This window comes from Diceros bicornis, chromosome 20 (genome assembly GCF_020826845.1).
Source record: "Diceros bicornis minor isolate mBicDic1 chromosome 20, mDicBic1.mat.cur, whole genome shotgun sequence".
In the NCBI taxonomy this organism is placed as follows: Eukaryota; Metazoa; Chordata; class Mammalia; order Perissodactyla; family Rhinocerotidae; genus Diceros; species Diceros bicornis.
Window position 1 is genome coordinate 31,648,216 of NC_080759.1, and position 21,208 is coordinate 31,669,423.

A 21,208-nucleotide genomic window follows, 5' to 3' on the forward strand; every position below is an offset into this window, starting at 1 on the left:
TACATATTTTCTAAATTTTACTTGATCCCTTTTAACAAGACAATATGGGCAAGTTGGAAATGCGTTCTAATGAAAAAGCAGACTGGCAAACGTACGTTAACAAAAGCACAGTTGGCTTTACTAAGCGCTAGGATATCAGTCTGATATTTGTTAGCATTAAGTATGATCATTTTAAATATAAAACATATCAAAAAGAAAGCTTTCAACCTACCTCCACGAGATGCAAGGACATTACCATCATAGGAAAAAGCCACGCAAGAAGTGTCTGTGCCTGGGTCATGAGCCTGTTTATAGTGGAATTTAGGATGGACCTGTTTGCGAAGACAAGCAAAGTGTTAACATCTCATCTGAATTCACATGAAAACATTTTTATGGCAAGAATATTTCACTTTAGCATCCACAAAATTATATACATCTATAGGTAAAATATTAATTTCACCTGATCATGTTTTCTTTATTCTGGAAAAAAACTTCAAAAGGCTTTTAAAAACATTCCTTTGCTTTAATAAAAGAAGAGACAAAGTAAGTCCTAGTAGGAGATATTTTTCAGCCTGCCTGAGCAAGCTCTGAGCAACACAACAGCATTTAGTTCTTATTATAAAGTTATTGGAACCATTTCCTATAGTTATCTAAAAGAGTAAATATAAATAAAAATTACAAAAATTACAATTATTATTTACTAACACAAAAATATCATTGTGGAGTGATGTCAGCATCATGGCAGGGTGATCTTTCTCCACTGAACTCTCCCCCTCTAAGACACAACAAAAAGGACATTCATATTCCAACAGAAGCTATTCACAAAACACAGGGGACGTCTGAGGCACCCAGGCAGCTGTACACCCAAGGACTGAGGTGCTGGAATCCCCAGAAGAAGTGGAAGGAGGTAAGAGGAGCTCCCTTCCTGCCCCAATGACCGCGACCCAGAGACCGATACCACGCGGCTCTTGGCGGGGGGAGGGGAGCGGCTCGCCATGTGAAAAATGGCACTCTCCCAGACCACTCACAGCCCGTAGGGATCCCCCTGTGGAGGGAGCAGAACTGTTGCGAGGGTACTTTCAACAAGCTAGTCCCTCAGGACAGCAGAAAGCCACAGTGAGGCCAGAAACCTCTGAGATTGGAGAGGCAAAAGTAAACACACCTCCTCCAACCTGGCCTGCCCAACCAGCACCTCAGCACAGCAGCACATCAGCTCAGCTCCAGCCCCAGAGGCAGCGGGACCACACCCCGCACCCACAGACAGCAGCCCCCAGGTGCCAGGGCCCCTCCACCAGTGGGGTGAGCCTGCACCCCCGCACCAGAGGCAGTGGAAGTTCAGGCCCCACTGCATCACAGCCCTAGATGTTCCAGCTGGACTAAGCCACGGCCCCAGCAGCCCCAGCTCCACTGTGCTACGGCCCCAGCTCCCTTGGCTTGACTGTGCCCTGGCCCCAGCTACATCAGCTCGACTGTGCCTCGTCCCCAGCTCCTTCGGCTTGACCACCATCCGTCCGCAACCCCCGGCTCCAGCTGCTTCAGCCTGGCCTGTACTCAGGCTTCAGCTGACTTGGTGCCAGCAACTTCAGCCCACCACACTCTGTTTCCAGCTTCTTTGCCTTCAGTTCCAGCTTCTTTGGCCCAGTGGTGCTCGAGCTCCTCCTTCTTCGGCCCAGCACACTCCAGTTCCAGTTTGTTCAGCCCAGCAGCACTCCAGCTGCTGCTTCTTCACCCCAGCAGCGCTCCAGCTGCTGCTTCTTCAGCCCAGTGGTGCTCCAGCTCCTCCTCCTTTGGCCCAGCAGCTCTCTAGCTCCTCCTTCTTCGGCCCAGTGCAGCCCAGTTCCAACTTCTTCAGCCCAGCAGTGCTCCAACTCCTGTTTCTTCGGCACAGCAGCACTTCAGCTGCAGCTGCTTCAACCCACCTGCAGCTGAGCCCAAGCTGCTTTGGCCTAGCTGCGCTCCAGTCCCAGCTGTTCCCATGCTCCAGCTCCAGCTGTTCCCATGCTTCACCCCTAAGCAGCCTCTGCTCAGCCACACTTCATATCAGCCAGAGGCCAACGAGCGTGCCGGCGGATTAAAGTGGGCCAGAATACACAGCCCTTGACCCCCACCCAGTGGCAGCAAGAAGAAACTGCAACCATATATTTTCACTATGAGGAAAAGTAAGCCAACACCAACAGGCACGACACAAAAATATATTAAATCTCCAGACCAAAAGGAAAATGACAAGCACCCAGAACTCAACCTGGAAAGCACAGAAATGCATAACCTTAATAACAGAGAATTCAAAATAGCCATCATAAAAAAGCTTAATGAAATACAAGAAAACACAGAGAGACAACTCAATGAAACCAGGAGTTTCTTCACAAAAGAGATTGAAACAATGAAAAAAAAATCAGAAATCTTAGAGATCAAAAACACAATAGAGGAGATAAAGAAAAATCTGGAAGCCTTAAGCATCAGAGCTGACAATATGGAGGAAAGAATTAGCAATATTGAGGACAGCAATGCAGAAATGCTCCAGATGGAGTAGGAAAGAGAACTAAGACTAAAAAGAAATGAAGAAACTCTCCAAGAAATATCCAACTCAATTAGGAAATCCAACATAAGGATTATAGGTATTCCAGAGGGAGAAGAGAGGGAAAAAGGAGCAGAGAACTTGTTCAAAGAAATAATAGCTGAGAACTTCCCAAACCCGGGGAAGGAGCTGGAAATACCAGTGAATGAAATCAATGGATCTCCTAAATATATCAACACGAAAAGACCCTCTCCAAGGCATATAGTAGTAAAGCAGGCAAAAGTCAATGACAAAGAAAAAATATTAATGGCAGCTAGACAAAAAAAAATAACATACAAAGGATTTCCCATCAGGCTCTCAGCCAATTTCTCAACAGAAAATTTACAGGCTAGGACAGAGTGGAATGATAAATTCGAAATTCTGAAGGACAAAAACTTTCAGCCAAGAATACTCTATCCAGCGAAAATATCCTTCAGAGATGATGGAGAAATAATAAATATCCCAGATAAACAAAAGCTAAGGGAGTTCATTGCCACAAGACCCCACTACAAGAAATTCTCAAGAAGGCCCTAATCCCTGAGACAAAAAAGAGAAAAGGGATTCAAAGTTTTGAACAAGGAGGAAAATAGGTCGACAAAACCAGAAAAATCGCAGTGTTCTATCAAAATAGATTAGCAAACAATTAAAAAAACCAAAGATCAAGAGAAGGTAAGCACCAAGAATAAATATAAACTCATCATGTTAAATATGAACTCACAACACAAGAAGGAATAAGATGTGACAACAATAACTTAGAAGGGGAAGAGGAAAGGGATCAAATCAACTTAGTCTAAGAGAATAACAGGCCATCAAAAAATGGACTATCACATCCATCAGATTTTTTATACAGAGCTCATGGTAACCACTAACCAAATAATCAGAGCAGAATCACACACAATAAAGAAAGAGAAAACTAAGAGAACCCCCATACAGAACTACCAAACTGAATTGGGAGTCCGAAACATACGGGGCGAGAAATGAAATGCAACAGAACAGGAAAAAGAGCCATAAAATAACAACAACAAGCCCCTATATATCAATAATTACCCTAAATGTAAATGGACTGAACTCTCCAATCAAAAGACAGAGTGGCGGAATGGATTAAAAAACAAGACCCAACAATATGCTGCCTCCAGGAAACATATCTCAGCTCTAAAGACAAACACAGGCTCAGAGTGAAAGGATGGAAGACAATACTCCAAGCTAATGGCAAACAAAAGACAGCAGGTGTTGCCATACTTATATCAGACAAAGCTGACTTCAAGATAAAACAGAGAGACAAAGAGAGGCAGTATATAATGATGAAAGGGACACTCCACCAAGAAGACATATCACTTTTAAATATATACGCACTCAATACAGGAGCACCAAGGTACATAAAGCAACTATTAACAAACCTAAAAGGAGATATTAACAACAACACAATAATAGTAGGGGATGTTAACACCCCACTGTCATCAATGGGCAGATCATCCAGACAGAAAATCAATAAGGAAATAATGGACTTAAATGAAAAACCTTGATGAGATGGACTTAATAGATATATAACGAGAGCACTCCATCCAAACACAGCAGATTATACATTCTTCTCAAGTGCGCATGGAACATTCTCAAGGATAGACCATATGTTGGGAAACAAGGCATGCTTATATAAATTTAAGAAGACTGAAATCATAACAAGCATCTTTTCTGACCATAAAGCCATGAAGCTAGAAATCAACTACAAGAAAAAAACCAGGAAAGTGACAAAGCTGTGGAGACTCAACAACATGCTACTAAATGACCAATGGCTCACTGATGAAATTAAATGAGAAATCAAATCATATCTGGAGACAAATGAAAATGAAAATACACCAACGAACCTGAAATCCACAATCCAAAGAGGCTTATGTACCCCTATGTTCATCGCAGCATTATTCACTACAGCCAAGACATGGAAGCAACCCAAGTGTCCCTCGACTGATGACTGGATAAAGAAGATGTGGTATATATAATACCATGGCATACCACTCAGCCATAAAAAAAGACAAAATTGTCCCATTTGCAACAACACGGATGGACCTGGAGGGCATCATATTAAGTGAAATAAGCCAGAAAGGTAAAGACAAACAGTGCATGATTTCACTCATATGTGGAAGATAAACCAACACACGGACAGATAGAACTGTTTGGTGGTTACCAGGGGCTAGGGGGTTGGGAGGTGGGCACAAGGGGTGGAGGGATGCACTTATACGGTGACTGACAAACAATAATGTACAACAAAAATTTCACAATAAAAAAATTAAAAAAAAATACCATTGTATTCCTAGTATAAGCCAGACATTGTGCACATGTTGTAGGTCTTGAACTATCTTGAATGTGCCTATACAATAATGTTTTGCTGTTGTTGTTGATGATGATAATGGTAGCTAACCCTTACACAATGCTTATTATATCCTAGGCACTACATCCTTTACTATCTTGCCTATTTAATTCTCACAATCACTCTACAAGTTAGGGTCTACTATTATCATCTCCATTTTACAGATTAGGAAACTGAAGCACAGAGACTTAAGTACCTTGTCCAAGGTCACACAGCTAGTAAGTGGTAGAGGTGGGAGTTTGAACCAAAAAGCCTGCTCTTCAATACTACGCAACAGTCCTTCTCTCAGCTCTGATGGTCCAGTGGTTAACATTCTGTGGTCAGGGAACCACATCACCCATCTGTTGGTTGTCATACTGTGGTGACTATACGTTACTATGATGCTCAAAGTTCTTCCACCATATTTCAAATACCAGCAGGGTCACCGATGGTGGACAGGTTTCAGCGGAGCTTCCAGACTAGACAGACTAGGATGAAGCACCTCGCCACCCACTTCTGAAAAAATTGGCCATGAAAACCCTGTGAATAGCCACAGAGCATTGTCTGATATAGCACCAGAAAGTGAGAGGATGGTGCAAAAAGACCAGGCAGGATTCTGCTGTGCTGCACACAGGGTCACTAGGAGCCGGAATTGACTTGACAGAACTAACGACAATACTCCTTCTCTACTCACGTATGTTAATAGTCTTTTTACTTCTAATGTTACTTCCGCAGAGCTAATGAACTGTAAAAGTAACTCTACTAATAATCTTGCCACTCACTTATGATTCAGTAATCAGCACAGGCCACAGTACTATGGAGTCAATTATCCCAGATCCACCAGGCTGGATAATTCCACAGTGAACGGACAGGGACATTGCTAGTGATGACAGCACATACGTCTCTCCTGGGAGCCACAGGTAGAGGATTACAAGTGACCCCATCTCTACCGGTCTTGCAGCAACCCTAACAAAGAATGAGTCACAAAATAGAGCTCATGTACATTAGTCTCCCAACAATATCCCTGACACTCTGTCATTGAGCTTCCACCTGAAAGCTTCCAGTAATGAGGAGTACTGTATTAAATCTGTATTAAAATCTGTATTAAAGATAGTTATCATGTTTCTACCTTTCATGAATATAAATAATTCATTGATTCAACTTTTTTTTTATTGAGCATCAATTGTATGGCAGACACAAGGTTAAGCAGGAAAACACAATGTGCCCAGATAAACAAGGCTTCTCTCCTTAAAGAGTTGACCAACAGTTTCCTGAAAGGATATGGATAAGCACACCAATTGACAAGTGGTACAATGGGGAAGTATAGAGTAATACATGAGTATTGAGGGAGAGGTTCCTAACCCAAACTCGAGCATAGGGGAAAAAAGAGGGGTAAAAAGAAATCAAGACCCAGTGGACAAAGTAAGAGCTAGCAGACGCAAGAGCATGATGCAGGGACAAGAAAGAGTATTCCAGGCAGAGGGTACTGCATTGTGGGAGGCAGAATTTTGACCTCCATGACCTCCCCCCTTGGTGTCATGCCCATGAATATGTTACTCTACATGGCAAAAGGGACTTTGCAGGTATAAATAAGGTTACTAATTTAGTTGACCTTAAAATAGGGAGATTATTATCCTGGATTATCCAGGTAGGGCCGAAGTAGTCACAACAGTCCTTAAAAGCAGAGCTTTCTCCTGACTGAGAGAGTTATCAAGTCTCAAATATTCATAGTGATGGAAAATGCAAGCACAAAAACCTAGAGTTTTAAAGGCCTTCTCTGAGATCATACAGTACAGACTCCCAACTGGTAAAACTGTCTGTATTTCCCTTCTCAGCAGATGGTCATGGAGCCTCTGGCAGTACAGAACTCATTACATCACAAGCAACATCAGTCCATTTCTGGGTGGCTCTAACTGGCAATATCTTTCTTAAACTGGGTCCAAGGTTCCCTCCTAACATCTACTTATGAGTCTTGGTCCTGTGGTTATGCTGACTAATTCTAGATTTTCTTCTCTAATGCAGTCTGCCAAATTCTCAAAGAAAAATATGATGTCTTCCACAAAGTCTTAAATACTCCACTTCCTGAAATCCTAAATACAGTCACGCACCGCATAGCAACGTTTCGATCAATGATGGACCACGTACACAATGGTGGTCCCATAAGATTATACTGGAGCCTAGGTATGCAGTAGGCTATACCACCTGGGTTTGCGTAAGTACACTCTATGATGTTCACACAAAGACAAAATTGCCTAGAGACTCATTTCTCAAAACATATCCCCATCGTTAAGCGATGTATGACTAATCCAAACATTCTGTGGTGGTACCGATGGTCAGTCAGTTCATATCCAGCGGCTGCTTAAATCCCAATATCTTTCTATTGTTCTAGTGTGTGTCTATCAATGCAAGAGGAAGGACAACCCTCAAAATGATCAAAACACGTTCTGTAATTAATAGAAACAATAGAACAAACTATTTTAAATGAGAGAATTTAAATGAAACACTGGGCTGAAAATATGGAAAAATTTAATGGAAAGAATAATGGTCCTAGAGCCAAGCCAGCTTGACCCAAAATTTCAACTTACTACATTTTAGTTTGCCCCTGCCCAAGTTGCTTAATCTTTCTGTTTCTCAGTTTACTAATCTTTAAAATAACATGCCCCACACATCTTCCCACCACTATCCTTCTCCCCAACTCCCAAAGAGATTGAGTTACATTTGAGCTACTATCTCCCCACCTTGTGTCAATACCACGCATTTATTAAGTCTGTAGTGGGTACTTCCTCTCAGAAAGTTGCTGAAATGCAACTATGCTACCAAAACACAAACTTCATGAGCAAGACGAAGCAAACGCTAGGCTATCTAACAAACTAGGTGTACTAACATTTGACTGTCCTCTCAAATCTTCCTAAGACCCCCTCAATAGGTATAAAATTTCTTTCTCATTGGGAATCTATTTTCAAGCTTAGTGATAACCAGGCAATTCCAGTCAACTCTGTATTTTGAATCACATGCTAGGGTTACTTACTACACCAGGATTAAAAATACACCAGGATTGGGGCCGGCCCGGTGGCGCAAGCGGTTAAGTGCGCGCGCTCCGCTGCGGCGGCCCGGGGTTCGCTGGTTCGGATCCCGGGCGCGCACCGACGCACTGCTTGGTAAGCCATGCTGTGGCGGCGTCCCATATAAAGTGGAGGAAGATGGGCACAGATGTTAGCCCAGGGCCGTCTTCCTCAGCAAAAAAAAAAGAGGAGAATTGGCGGATGTTAGCTCAGGGCTGATCTCCTCACAAAAAAAAAAAAAAAAAAAAAAAATACACCAGGATTTTTTTAAATGCCAAGATTAAAAAACAGAATAAATATAGGTCTAGACTGAATATAATTTCCTCCTGTTTCTCTGATTTTGGATAATGAGGATAATGTACACAAAAGTACAGTAAATATCCTATAAAGGTGCTTCGCAACTCCCTATTCTCAGGAAGGCTTCATTTTAGTGAGGGGAATTAGACAATAAAACCTCTCCATTTGATCTGTGATATTCAAATTAATATACTGTATGAAAATATAGTATAATGATAAAGAGCACAGGGTGTGCAGCCAGACTGATGAGTTCAAATCCAGTCTCCACCACTTAGCATCTATATGATCTTGGGCTAGTTAATCTCCCTACGCCTCCTATGCCATCTATTAAATGAGAATAATAACAGTATCTACTTCATAAACTGTTGGGAGAATTTAATAAGTTAATGCAAGTGTGGCACACTCCTTTGCAATATAACTTTGCTCTTCTTTTCACCAAGATGCGGCATGTATTTCTCTACACCTTGAGTCTGGGTATGGATATGTATCTTGTTTTGGCTTATAGGAGATGTAGCCATGAAAATGTGCCTCTCAGATCTCCTACTGTGAAAGCATAACTGACACCCTCACTGCCTCTGTGACTAGGCCAGGCTTTCCAAGGGCTGCTCCCAGCCAATGACTGAGAACAGGGGATATAAAGGACTCCTAATCAGCCTGACTGAAACTTTCTTGGCATTGTGCTGTAGTGTAAGACTCTTTCTGCACAATCCTCTGGTTTTTTTTTTCTTTTCTTTTAATCTAACAGTTTTCTTGAGATATACTTCATACCATGGAATTTGCCCACTTAAAGTATGCAGTTCAATGTGTTTTAGTATTTTCAAAGTTGAGCAATCATCACCAAAGTCAATTTTAGAACACTTCTAGCACCCCAAAAAGAAACCCCATACACATTAGCAATCACTCCCTATTTTCCCCTAACCCCTCAGCCCTAAGCAACCACTAATCTAGTTTCTGTCTCTGTATATTTGCCTATCTGAACATTTCATATAAATGAAATCATACAATATGCTATCTCTTGTGACTGGCTTCTTTCAGTTAGCATAATGTTTTTGAAGTTTATCCATGTTGTAGTATGTATCAGTACTTCATTTCTTTCTATTACGAAATAATATTCCATTGTACGGACGTACCACATTTTACTTATCCATTCACCATTTGATGGACATTTAGCACTCCTTTCTTTCCTCTCTCTTTCATAGGCATATGACCTGCATCATACTCTGAATCTCTCCAGCCTTCTCAGGCTCTCTCCCAATTTCCATTTAAAGGCCTTTCTCTAATAAACTTCTCATATGTTTAATCCTATCTTGGTGTCTGCTTCCCAAAGGACCCAGACTAACACAAGTGGTGCCAGGAATGATCCGACAACACAAGTGGTAAGATAAGAATATGGGACTGCCTCACTCATTGCCTGGTAGGTAAAGAGGACACTGTCCTAAGTGAACGTGAGGCACAGATACACTCTAGCACTTGGTAGTGGTCCAACTGCTAGAGATTTCACAGGAGGTGACCTGGGAAAACTTCCTGGTGCAGGGGAATGTCCTTGAGGGTAAAATGTGTCAGGTATTTAAAAGATAGGGGAGGAATAATGCCTACAAAGACAATAGCGTTGGCTGGTTACTGATATCCTGCAGAAGGATAATGAGAAACTGATGGTCATGAACAGTTAAAGACTAAGTGGGAGAGCCAAGGGCCACTTTAGCAGCTTTCAAAGAGGCCCTAGTCTCCTGCAGTGGAAGAGCAGACACAGCTGAGGAACAAACAAAGGCAATCTGCTAGTTAGATTTATGAGCTCCAGAAACATTTAAATGCTCAACCAAGGCTGTTATTCTAAGATAGAGCTCTAGCTGGGAAAATCTGAGACCCTGAAACATAAGGATAGGATATTTGGATGGATGGATCTGCAGACCCCCCTGGAACCCTCACAGCTTACAGACGTGGCCTGCTCTTGCCTAGTAAGAGCTAGGACTTTCTTTGTGCTGGAAGATGCCACAACTGCCCCTACCCCACAAGGCAGCAGATACTTTCTCTTAAGACCTGCCCATACCTCCTCTCTAGGCTGCTAGGCCAATAACTAGGGTTGAATCCCAGCATTACCCAGCTGGGGAAGTATCTGGGCCTGATAAGGGAAGAAAGAGATTACACACCAAAAGAGATGCAAGAATTAGCTAGCAGTACTGGCAGGAGCCATGCAGTACCTTGAGTCTGGATTCTGAGGATGCTTAATCAAGGGGGCTTCGATATAAAACTAGATAAGCAGGATTCATTGATTTAGGGGCCCTTTTTTTGGATAAGGACCCTGGGAGATGGAGGAAACTTGCTGCTGGGATGCTACTAGAGGCCTGGAAAAGTGATGGCCAACGTTGAGTAAAAAAAAACCAAAACACTCCAATTGTTCTGGCAGACAACAAAGAAAAGAATAAGAAGGCTGGGGGAAGTAGGCATGCTGGAAGGCATATATTGTGTCAGGCCAGAAAACACAGAATATTATTTTTCACGGGAGGGCCCAGAGGAAATATCATTCTCCAAGGCCATTAGGAATGCACAGATGAGAGGGAACCAGCATCACTAAGAAGTTCAGTGGCAGCTCTCCTCTGCAGCCCAGGGCTGATGTCACAGAGCTGGGTCATTAATATCTACGGGGATGATGAGGCCCAAACCAATAAAAGCCAGGTTGCCATGCTTAATTTCTTGAAGCCAAATGGCTGTAATTACTATAATGACTGGCAAGGTCAGAGAGGCAGCCAAGAGGGCTTGATGTGCAGTGAGTTGTGAAGATGGTTGACGGAATATGGCATTCCTAGGGATAGAAGAGATGGGCAGAGAACAAAGGTACTGCTTAATATCTACCATCAAAAAGAGAGATGAATGGAGGAGCAGGAGGCTGAGGGTGGTCATCCCAATAAAGAGTCATGATCCCTTGCTCTGTTCCCATATCTGAGCCAATTTTCAGATCAGGAGCCCATTGACTATACAGGTAGCCAGATTCTTCAGAGGAAGGACATTGCTACTCAGTGGGGCAATAATTCTTCTCAAAGACAAAGAGATTGTTGACTACAGACTTAATCACATAGTAGTCCCAATTGTAGCTGCTGTGCTGAATGAGCTATCATAGCTAGAGCAGATTAATAAAGCCTTGGGGTGACTGGCTCAAGGACTTCCTGTCAGCCTGGCCAAAGCTTTCCCAGAACTGTGTTGCAGTCTGAGATTCTTCCTAGCCAACCCTCCTTCTTTCCTTCCCTCTTTCCTTCATAGGGATCAGACATGCATCACCATTTGATACTCTCTAGCTTCCTCTGGCTCCCCATCCACTTTTCCCTTACAGGAGTTTTAGCAATAAATCTCTTATACATCTAATGCTGCCTTAGAATCTGCTTCTCAGAGAACCCTAAGAGAGGACACCAGCAAACAAGACAGAAGCAGAGAATAAAGGCATATACATTGGGACCTGCTCTCTTGCTGTTCTTGGAGCCCAGCCACCTTGTGAAAAAGCATGGGCTAGCTTCCTAGATGACCAGAGACATGTGCTCAGTCATCTCTGTAGCACCAGCTGACATCTAGCCAACAGCCAGACATGTGGGTGAGGCCATCTTAGACCATCCAGCTCCGACTGAGCTGTTAGTTAACTGTAGATGCAATAGAGAACCCAGGAGAAATCAGCCAAGCTAGTTCAGATCAGAAGTGCTGCCCAACTGATCCAAATAATTATGAGAAATTATAAATGTTTGTTTTTTTAAGCTACTAAGTTTTACGATAGTTTTTTATGCAGCAAAAGTTAACTAATGCAACATATAAAGGAGGTGAACAGTGCCTGGCAGATAGTAAACATAAGTGCTTGTCATTACTGTAAGTCAGATGATACTAAAGGAAGATTAATAACTTTGTAAGAAGGCTGATTCTCTCAACCCTACCTTAGCATTCTACCAAACAATATCCACCATAAACTAGTCCTGCAACCCTATAATTAGAATTTTTTCAACTTCATCATGTCATGTACTTTATATAATCACTACACTCCTCTCTTGCCTTTTTGCATCTGCTTGTGAGAGCAAGAACTCTCTCTAGCAATGTTTCTTAATCCTCGCTGTGGCTGCTTGGAATAACCATTGTCTCCCGGTAGTTGTAGTCTGTTTCCAACCAGCTGCAGCCATTTCTTCTATATATTCTTTGACACTGAGTAAGACAATGATTCCAGCAGACAGTACTGAAGTGAGAGAAGAATGCCTGGAAACAGCTCATCCTTGGAGGGCATGGAAGGGAGGACTGTGTTTAAGTTGATTTTCTTTATGGTACTAGATGAAAGCTCTTTCCCCACATTTCTGATCTTTTCTTTCAAGTAGGTCAGCCTCAGATTATTTCTTTCCCAGGCACATCATCTGAACTCCAAGAACCCCAGTGAGTCTTAGCATACTGTATAATATGTTATGCATCATGCTTACACAAGGAACGTACTTAATAAATATAGCAAACGAAACTCTGAACTTTTGAGCACGTTTCAAGGAAAGATGTTTTATAGTAAGCTGACAGTTTTCCAAGTTTCTAACTTTTTAAAAAAAGATAATTATGTTCTAGCCAAGTTGTTTTACTCTTCCCTCATTCCTTCCTTCTCTCTCCTCCTCCCTCCCTCCCTTTTTTATTTTTTTAAGAAATAAAGACAAAAGACAATAATATCCGACAAAGGTTTCTGAAAAGTCCATTCATCATCCCCTATAAAAGCGTGATAATGAAATTTTTGGAATCCACATTTACAATGTCAACCACATTTACTGAGGACACATTATACACACAACACTGAGATATACAAATGAAGAGACAACATGGAATTTTCTTGAAAGGATCTGCAAGTTGGGAAAGGGGGAGTAACAGGCAAGATCTCTTATTCTTTCATAAAACATTTACTCATCAACTATAAGCCAGGTTTAGAGAGCATCAAAATGACCAAGAATTGGCCTCTGCCATAATGGGGAAGCTGACAAGAAAGAGAGAGAGAGACAGAGAAAGAGAGAGAGAGAGACAGAGAGAGTAAGCATTTATGACCAGGGATGAACTCTCCAGCAGGGTTCTCCACTCAGTCCAGGTTCACTGTTGCAACCACTGTGATTTCAGAAAACAGCTATGACTTAGCATTTATTTTTCAACTGTGTTTGGCAAAGAGATAGCCCAGCCTTCATTCATAACTGGACAGTGTTGCAACTACATGCCTGTTTGGTCAAACCAGGTGACTGCAGTGTGTGACTACCTAGGGCTCTATCTGATGACCAGCTGGAAGCTGCAGCTGCAGGAGAAAGCTCAGTCACTGAGATGTGTGAGTCATAGGCAGAATATGACGCCACGGTTCTGGAATCTTCTGGCTCCCCATGTGCTTGCAACTTGAAATTCAAGGTGTTTACTTTAGTCTATAAAACAAACCCCTTATGGCTAAGGCACAAGTTACCTTCACATTAATCTTCCTTCTTATAAACCCTAGCTGAGATCAGTTGGTACACCAGTTAGGTACTCCAGATTTATGCTTCAGAAATCTGGATATGAAAAAATGTTAAAGCCCTACAGAAGACCTATGCTTTTGGAATTTCAAGAAGGCATGAAATGAAACTTTTGACTCGGGGACTCCATTTATAATCTTGAGACATGATACAGAATCATTTAAAGATGGGGATATTATCTGATTAGGCCACTTAAATATCTGGTATATTTTACTTTTCTGATTTTAAGCAAAGCATAATTTTTACTGGAGAAAAAAAGTGAGGTAATACAGATTCTCATATGAGGATTCTGCATTCTCCAAATGAGAATACCACCTAAATCACCAAGAGGAATGATTTAAGAAGAAAGTCCTTCCAGAGAGACAGCCCGAAAGCAGGGTTTCCCAGAGGATGTTTTGTGTAACATCATCACATCCAGAGGTGGGATGAGGGGGTGGGGGTCCTTCTATAGCCAAGTAAGCCTGGGAAACCAGAGTTTATTTGCATACCATGGCCTTGTCTTGAAGATTCACAATGCACATTAGTATATTAAAAACCAGAGTCTTTTAAATAGCAGTCCTAGAATAAATCAACCTCTTTAACATTTCCAAAGCTTATTTGACTACAGAATTTTTTTGTTAAGGATAGTACTTTCTAACATGGATAGAACTAACATTCTCTGGACCTTAATTGAGGAAATATGTATCTAGAGCAAAAATCACTAAAATTTTTCTGGAAAGGGCCAGACAGTAAATATTTTAGGCTATGAGGACTATATAGTTTCTGTTGCAACTGTTCACTTCTGCTGCTGCAGCATGAAAGCAGCCATAGACAATACATAAACAAATGGATGAGGCTGTGTTCCAATAAAAGTTTATCTACAAAAAAAGGTGGCAGGCTGGATTTGGCCTGTAATTTGCTGACCTCTGATCTAGAGAGAATAAAAATCTTAGGAAAAGGCACTCTATTTGTAAAATAATTGTTACATAAACTAAAGGCTTCCTTGTGATTCAACAATAATTTTAACTTGTAACACTACTGGTGGTGGCAATAATAATGATGATGATGACAGGTACATTTATTGAACATGCTGCTATGCTACTCAGTGCAGTAAAACATACATTTTCCAATTTCATTCTTAAAACAAGCCTCCTGAGGCGTATGTAATTATTATCTCATTTTATAAACAAGAAAACTGAGGTTTAGTGAGGTAACTTACCCAAAAACGTATGACTAGTAAACTGTCAGAGCAAAAATTCAAACCCTGATTCTAACTTCAGAAACTGTACTCTTCACTAAAACATTTTTATTTATTTATATATTTATACATACATACATACATATATATATACTACACACACAGAGACACACATATATATGCTGCCATGTCTTACCAGGCTTCTTTTGGATTTGTATAGATTATTACAGTAATGGCCCTAAATGAATTGTATCTCTTTGTATCCTTAGCAAGTGCAGTGAAAGGAGAGAGATGGATAACATGAAGGAACTTTTTCTCCTTCAAACTACATAACACATTTTTTTCTAAACTATTCAAGATTTCTGAAAAAATTCTATTACCAATTCCATCTAAGGGAGAAGCTAGCAGTGTTTTATCCATACAAGGGCAGTAAAAAAATCATAAACCAGTCATTTTTCACCCCCTTCTAGTCCCGGTTAACGGGATCTGGTACATGATAATGACAGCTAACATTTACTGGGCATTACTATGGACTAGATACTATCTTAGGTGCATGGTATGTATTAACCCCTTGAATCTTCCAATGGCCTTATAAGTACTACTATTATCCCCACTTTCCAGGAAGGGCATGGCGGTACAGAAACGTAAGGTTACTTACCCAAGGTCATGTGGCCAATAAGTGGCAGAGCCAGGACCTGAACTCTTAGCCACCACTATCCATGTACATACTCACGGCTCCTCTGACTCCAGGCTCCCTCTGCTCTGACTCCCATTCACAACTAAGGTGGGCCTGGACTCTGCGCAGCACCCTTGCTCTTTCCTCACTAGGCCAGTCCTCTCTCCAACCACCAATGGAATTTGAAGGTGAAAGGTGGGGAAGTGGAGCAAGAGAGTAAATAAAGTGTGGTTTAGTGGGTGAGCACTACCCCAATTTCTGGAAACAGATAAAATCATCATCCATGACTAAACTCAATCTCAGGTCACCAGCTAAATTCAGTCCATAAGCATAGATGTATTAGCCTTTACTCAAGAAGATCACACCGGTCCCTGAAGTAATTTAAAACTTGGTAAATAACACAAGTTACAACTGGCAATGAGGAGATCCCACGAACCGCTGTGCATCTCCTTAGTTGCCTTCTGTATGTTACCTTTTCTCCTCCATCTTTATAGTTAAGTTTGGGGTAACAGGTTAGGATCTTAGAGTGTGTATATCACACAAGAAACACAAACGTGAACACAAGTGCAGCTTTCAATTCAGCTCTTTAATTGAAGAGGAACTTGAAAGCCACTATGCCAACACCGGAAGCACAGTGCCGTGGAATGACCTGCCTAGACAGGAGGGAAAGCCCAGCGGTCCCCCCTTTGAAGTCCAGCTGCCTGAGATTCACTGGCAGCCGACCTTCAAAGAGAGCCGATGCTTCCTTCCCTCAGCCTGGCCGCCAAGCTTCCCGGGCAGCTGGGCAGATTTAGCCACTCTCTGCCCAGCTGTCTGTGAACTCTGGCTGCCAGTTCAAGTGAGGGATAGAGAGGTGGTGGAGGAGGGAGGGGGAGGAAGAGGGAGTGGTGGGGGAAGGAGGGTGGCGGGCCCAGTGGCGCCAGGGCAAAGAAGATGCTGGGTTTCCTTGGAGCCGACCTTATCAATGTCAGTCAAAAGACCAAGCTTCCAGGGAGAGCACAATCCAGCTCCACTACAAAGCAACTTTAAGTGATTTAAGTGAGAGAGATTTCAAATACACCCTGCTTCAAAAGCTGAGTAACTCTCAAATGCACTCTTTTAAAGATGGCCCAGTTGCTGCAGAAAACAGTCCAATCTCTACATAGGGATGTAGGGAACAAAGCTAAGGTCAAGAATCAAAAATGCACAGTCCTTTACTAATTTTGATTTTCTGGCAGCGTGAGTTTGTGCTTCTTGGAGACTTTTGGGGTTGTTTGCTGAGTTTGTTGTGGCAACCCTTCTGTTCCCCTGGCAGCCAATAGCTGAAACCACTTATCTGTTTCTGCGCCTGTGCAGCAGATGCTTGGAGAAGACTGGCTCTCTTAACATAAACATTACCAATGTGTTGTTATGTTTATCCTCTGGAACCATATGCTTGGAGGAGAGAATAGTGAGTGTTATCAGCTGCAGGTGCAAAAGCACTGCAGAACAGTTCTGTTAGTGACAACAAACTTTCAAAAGACGTCTAAGAACAAGATCTTAAATTTGGTAAAGTGAGAGGTTATGAAAGTGACTAAAAGATAGGAAAATGGAAACGAAGAATTGAAAGGTCATAAACAGAACTCAGATTACTGCAGATCTGAGTAAATCATCAGATCTGCATTTTAGATGGAGTTCTCTGGCAGCTACATGGAGATGGAGATGGAGAAGAAGATTGGAAGCCAGCGGAAAAATAATCATAAATTTCATGAAATCTTTTCTCTAGTTTTGTACAATTTGCTTAGGAAAGGAATGTATGGATGAGCTTGTACCATGCACCATGACAATATGAGGAAAAGACCTCAATATTCAGATAGACTATCGTATTAAGTCACTAACTACAAACACATCCTCCTTCCTGCTCTTTAGATCACTTTAAAACTATATGACAGAGCAGCCAGCATTAAGTACAGTTTATCAAAGACATACAATCCAAAGTTTATTATCTAACTTTAAAAGTATAATACTAGCCTATAGAAGAAGCACCAATTAATATTTGTTGAAATATTCACTCATTCTACAAATATTTATGGAGTCCTTGTTATGTGCAAGTAATAGATTAGTAAAATGGCTCCTTACTTTCAAGGGGATTTGTATAGAAAGAGGTAACCATAAAACAAATATTTCCAATGCATTGTGCAATGAAAATGGCGCTAACCACAAACTATATAGTAAATCCACAAAATAATGGTCCACTCTACTGTGATAGCATAATGGTAATAGGTTACAAGTGGAGGAAAGAGAAATCAGGTAAAGCCTGGTGAGGATGCTTGACTGTGGTCTTTGAAGGTCAAGTAGGAGATCACTAGGAATACAAAGAAAAGTTACTCTACTAGAGGACTCAGACTATACAAGACTCAGAAGTGTGAATAGTACATTGCTTTTGGAACTACAAGTGGTACTAGGAACAGACAAGCAGCACATAAGACTGCAGAGGGAGGTCAAATCATTAGTGGCCTCATGCCCTTCTACGGAGTTGGAATTTCTACCCTATGGGCAATGTTGCACCTCTGAAGGGCTTTAAGGAGAGAGGGGTAATATGATCATAGCTGTACTTTAAAAGATCACCCTGTAGCAGTGGGAAAGACAAACTAGAAAAGGGAAGGCTGCGGGCAGGGAGATGAGTTAAGAAACATCTGCAGTGGTCCAGGTCAGAGCAGGTGAGGGCTTGAAGCTGGGTAATGGAGGAGCAAGTTTTAGTCTGTGACTTTGGTATGGGCAGTTTCAGTGAATCTGTGAATTGGACACTGGAAATATAGTTACTCTGGGTAGAAACCTGACAATGAAAGAAGGAAGAGTTGGAGAAGGATTTTGTTAAATCAAATAAATTAAAAGCAGAAACTTGAGCATATTTTCTAGGAGCCAATAGGGATGAAAAGGATAAAAATACAGGAAAGGGAGTAACTGATAGAATTAGGTCTCAGAGGAAGCAGGAAGGATGCGATCAAGCACACAGGTGGAAGGATTAGTGAGGAACTAGAAGAGAAAGACCTCTTCCTTGGAGACTGCAAGGAAAGAGGCTGAGAGACCAAGGAGGTATGAACACAGAGACACATTTATACATATGAGGATGAAAAGTCTGACAGAAGTCCAGCCTTATTGTCCACATTTTTCCATGTAAAGGAGGGGAGATAATTGAGTAGGGAGTGGGGGATTGTAAGATGGACCAGAGAAGAGCTGGGTAAGTTTGAAAATACCCGATGAGGGGCCAGCCCGGTGGCGTAGCGGTTAAGTGCATGCGCTCCACTGCAGTGGCCCAAGGGTTCGCAGGTTCGGATCCCAGGTGCCTACCAACACACTGCTTGCCTAGCCATGCAGTGGCAGCGTCCCATATAAAGCAGAGGAAGATGGGCACAGATGTTAGGCCAGGGCCAATCTTCCTCTGCAAAGAGAGGAGGACTGGCATCAGTTGTTAGCTCAGGGCCGATCTTCCTCACACACACAAAAAAAAGAAAGAAAATATCTGATGAGATGAAATGACAGAGACAACTGGACAAGAGCAAGGAAGGGATTACCAAAGGCAAGGAGGGCCAAGAAGAAAATGTATATCATAAATCTTGAATGGTACCAACCTGCCAAACTGTGGGTTTTATCAAGTTGGACTTAGAGCTGGAGCAAGAAAACAAAGGAATCATACTACTGCGGTTGCAGGGTAGAAAACAAAAAATAAAGCACAGTTTAAAACCTTGGTAAAATGTATACTGCAGAAGTCAAATGATCTTTTGCCTTTTCTCCAAGGACTACGCCCCAGAGTTAACTGGTTTAAATTTGCATTTTTGCCCCAAAAGTCGAAGTGTGAGGTCAGTGTAATGCAACTTTAACTTGGCAGCTCAACTAAAAAAATAAAAGTTTCTCCCTTTGTTCAGTGTACACTTTATTAGAGAAAAGGCCTTCACAACAACTAAAAATAATAGTTTCAATATTTTGCTTATTCTGAGCATAGCATTAACTTATTTCAAAAAAGCAAGAGTTCCAATTTCACTCACTTAAGAAATCAATTTGAAGTAAATATTTATTGGTTGCCTTCTAGGTCCTCCCTGGCATTACGCTATGCTTGTAGGAGCAGATGCAAAAAGAATCCCTGCCTTCAAGACGATTACACTCTAATTCATATTCTAAGCATTTTAATAACTTTTTTACATGTTCAAAATTTATATTTCCTTGTTCATTACATTTATTAATGATCTTGATGATGTGACTCTTTCAACTAAAACCACAAAAATGAACACTGACCAAGTAGTAACTGTCAGAGGAAAATTTTTCTCACAAAAGTATTTTCATTTATTTTTTTATTTGAAGGAGAAGACGGAAGAAATGAATAGGAATTTATAACAATCCATAGGCATTCAAGAAATTAGGGATTTCCGGCTTCTCCCAATAAACTAAAAGATCTAACACCCCTTATTTCCACATTGCAACAATAGGCTAACGGAGAATGTATTTGGAAAAACCACCCAGTTTTCACCTGTGTTTTCCTTTATTACTCACACAGAACACTTCACTTGTGACACTTCTGATCACCAAATGTACATGGGTTTTTCCCCACAGCAAGCAATTCTCCACAACACCAGCTCAGCGTCCTACAATTTAACTCAATTTTGCCACTATCTACCTGGAGGTTAAGGGCTCAGTCCCACAAGACTGCTCCCACCCCACTTCAGATGCCAATTGCAAGTAGTAGGTCCTCAGGTTACCTACAATCCCCTCATTGGTTTCAATTAATTTGCTAGAACAGCTTACAAAACTCTGGGAAACACTTACTTACATTTACCAGTTTATTAAAAGATATAATAAAGGGTACAGACGAGCAGCCAGATGAAGAGATACATAGGGTGAGGCAGGGTCCCAAGCGCAAGAGCTTCTGTCCCCATGGAGTTGGGGTACATCACCGTCCTGGTACATGGACATGCTCACCACTCTGAAAGCTCTCCCAACTCCATACTATTAGGATTTTTATGAAGGCTTCCTCAAGTAGGCATGATCAATTATTAACTCCATTTCTAGCCCCTCTCCCCTCTCTAGAGAAGTGGGCGAGAGAGCTGAAAATTCCAAGCAGAAGCATGGCTTGGTCTTCCTGGTGACCAGCCCCCATCCAGGAGCCCAATGAGCCACCTCATTTAAACAAAAGATGCTTCTAGTGCTCTTATCACTCAGGAATTTACAAGAGTTTTAGAAGCCCTGAGTCAGGCACTAGGGATGAAGACCAAATATATATTTATCATAAATCACAATATCACAAAGGAGAAAGAGATTGCCTTAAGGTAACATGACAAAAGAAATTGTCTTAATCTGAGGTAAATAAGATGTAACTTATTTATTAGTAAGATATCATTAAACATAAGTACAGGGATGCATTAAAACCATTTTAATCAAGGCAGGTAGTTTCCTCCTTTGGGCAAACAAATATGTTTTGGTAATGGACACAAACCAATCTTTATTAGAGATCCAAAGTTGAAATCTAAAAAAACTCTTCCAGGTATTTAGCATATCTGTAAAACTGTGCTACCTCCACAAGCTCAGAATATTCTCTTAAACTCTCCTTTTCACCTGACTTTTAATAAAAAAAATATTGAAGCTCTGCTATTTATCAATATGTCAAATTCTGAAAGGCAATCCATAAG

General features: G+C 41.5%; 1 protein-coding gene across 1 annotated transcript in view; it reads right to left on the bottom strand.

The window, feature by feature from the left end:
- WDR70 (WD repeat domain 70) overlaps positions 1-21,208 on the bottom strand; it is a 308,270-nt gene that overhangs the window by 56,346 nt on the left and 230,716 nt on the right. Inside the window, exon 11 of the mRNA XM_058564205.1 lies at positions 212-311. Within this exon, the coding sequence (XP_058420188.1) occupies positions 212-311 (100 nt within the window). The remainder of the gene's footprint in view (positions 1-211; positions 312-21,208) is intronic.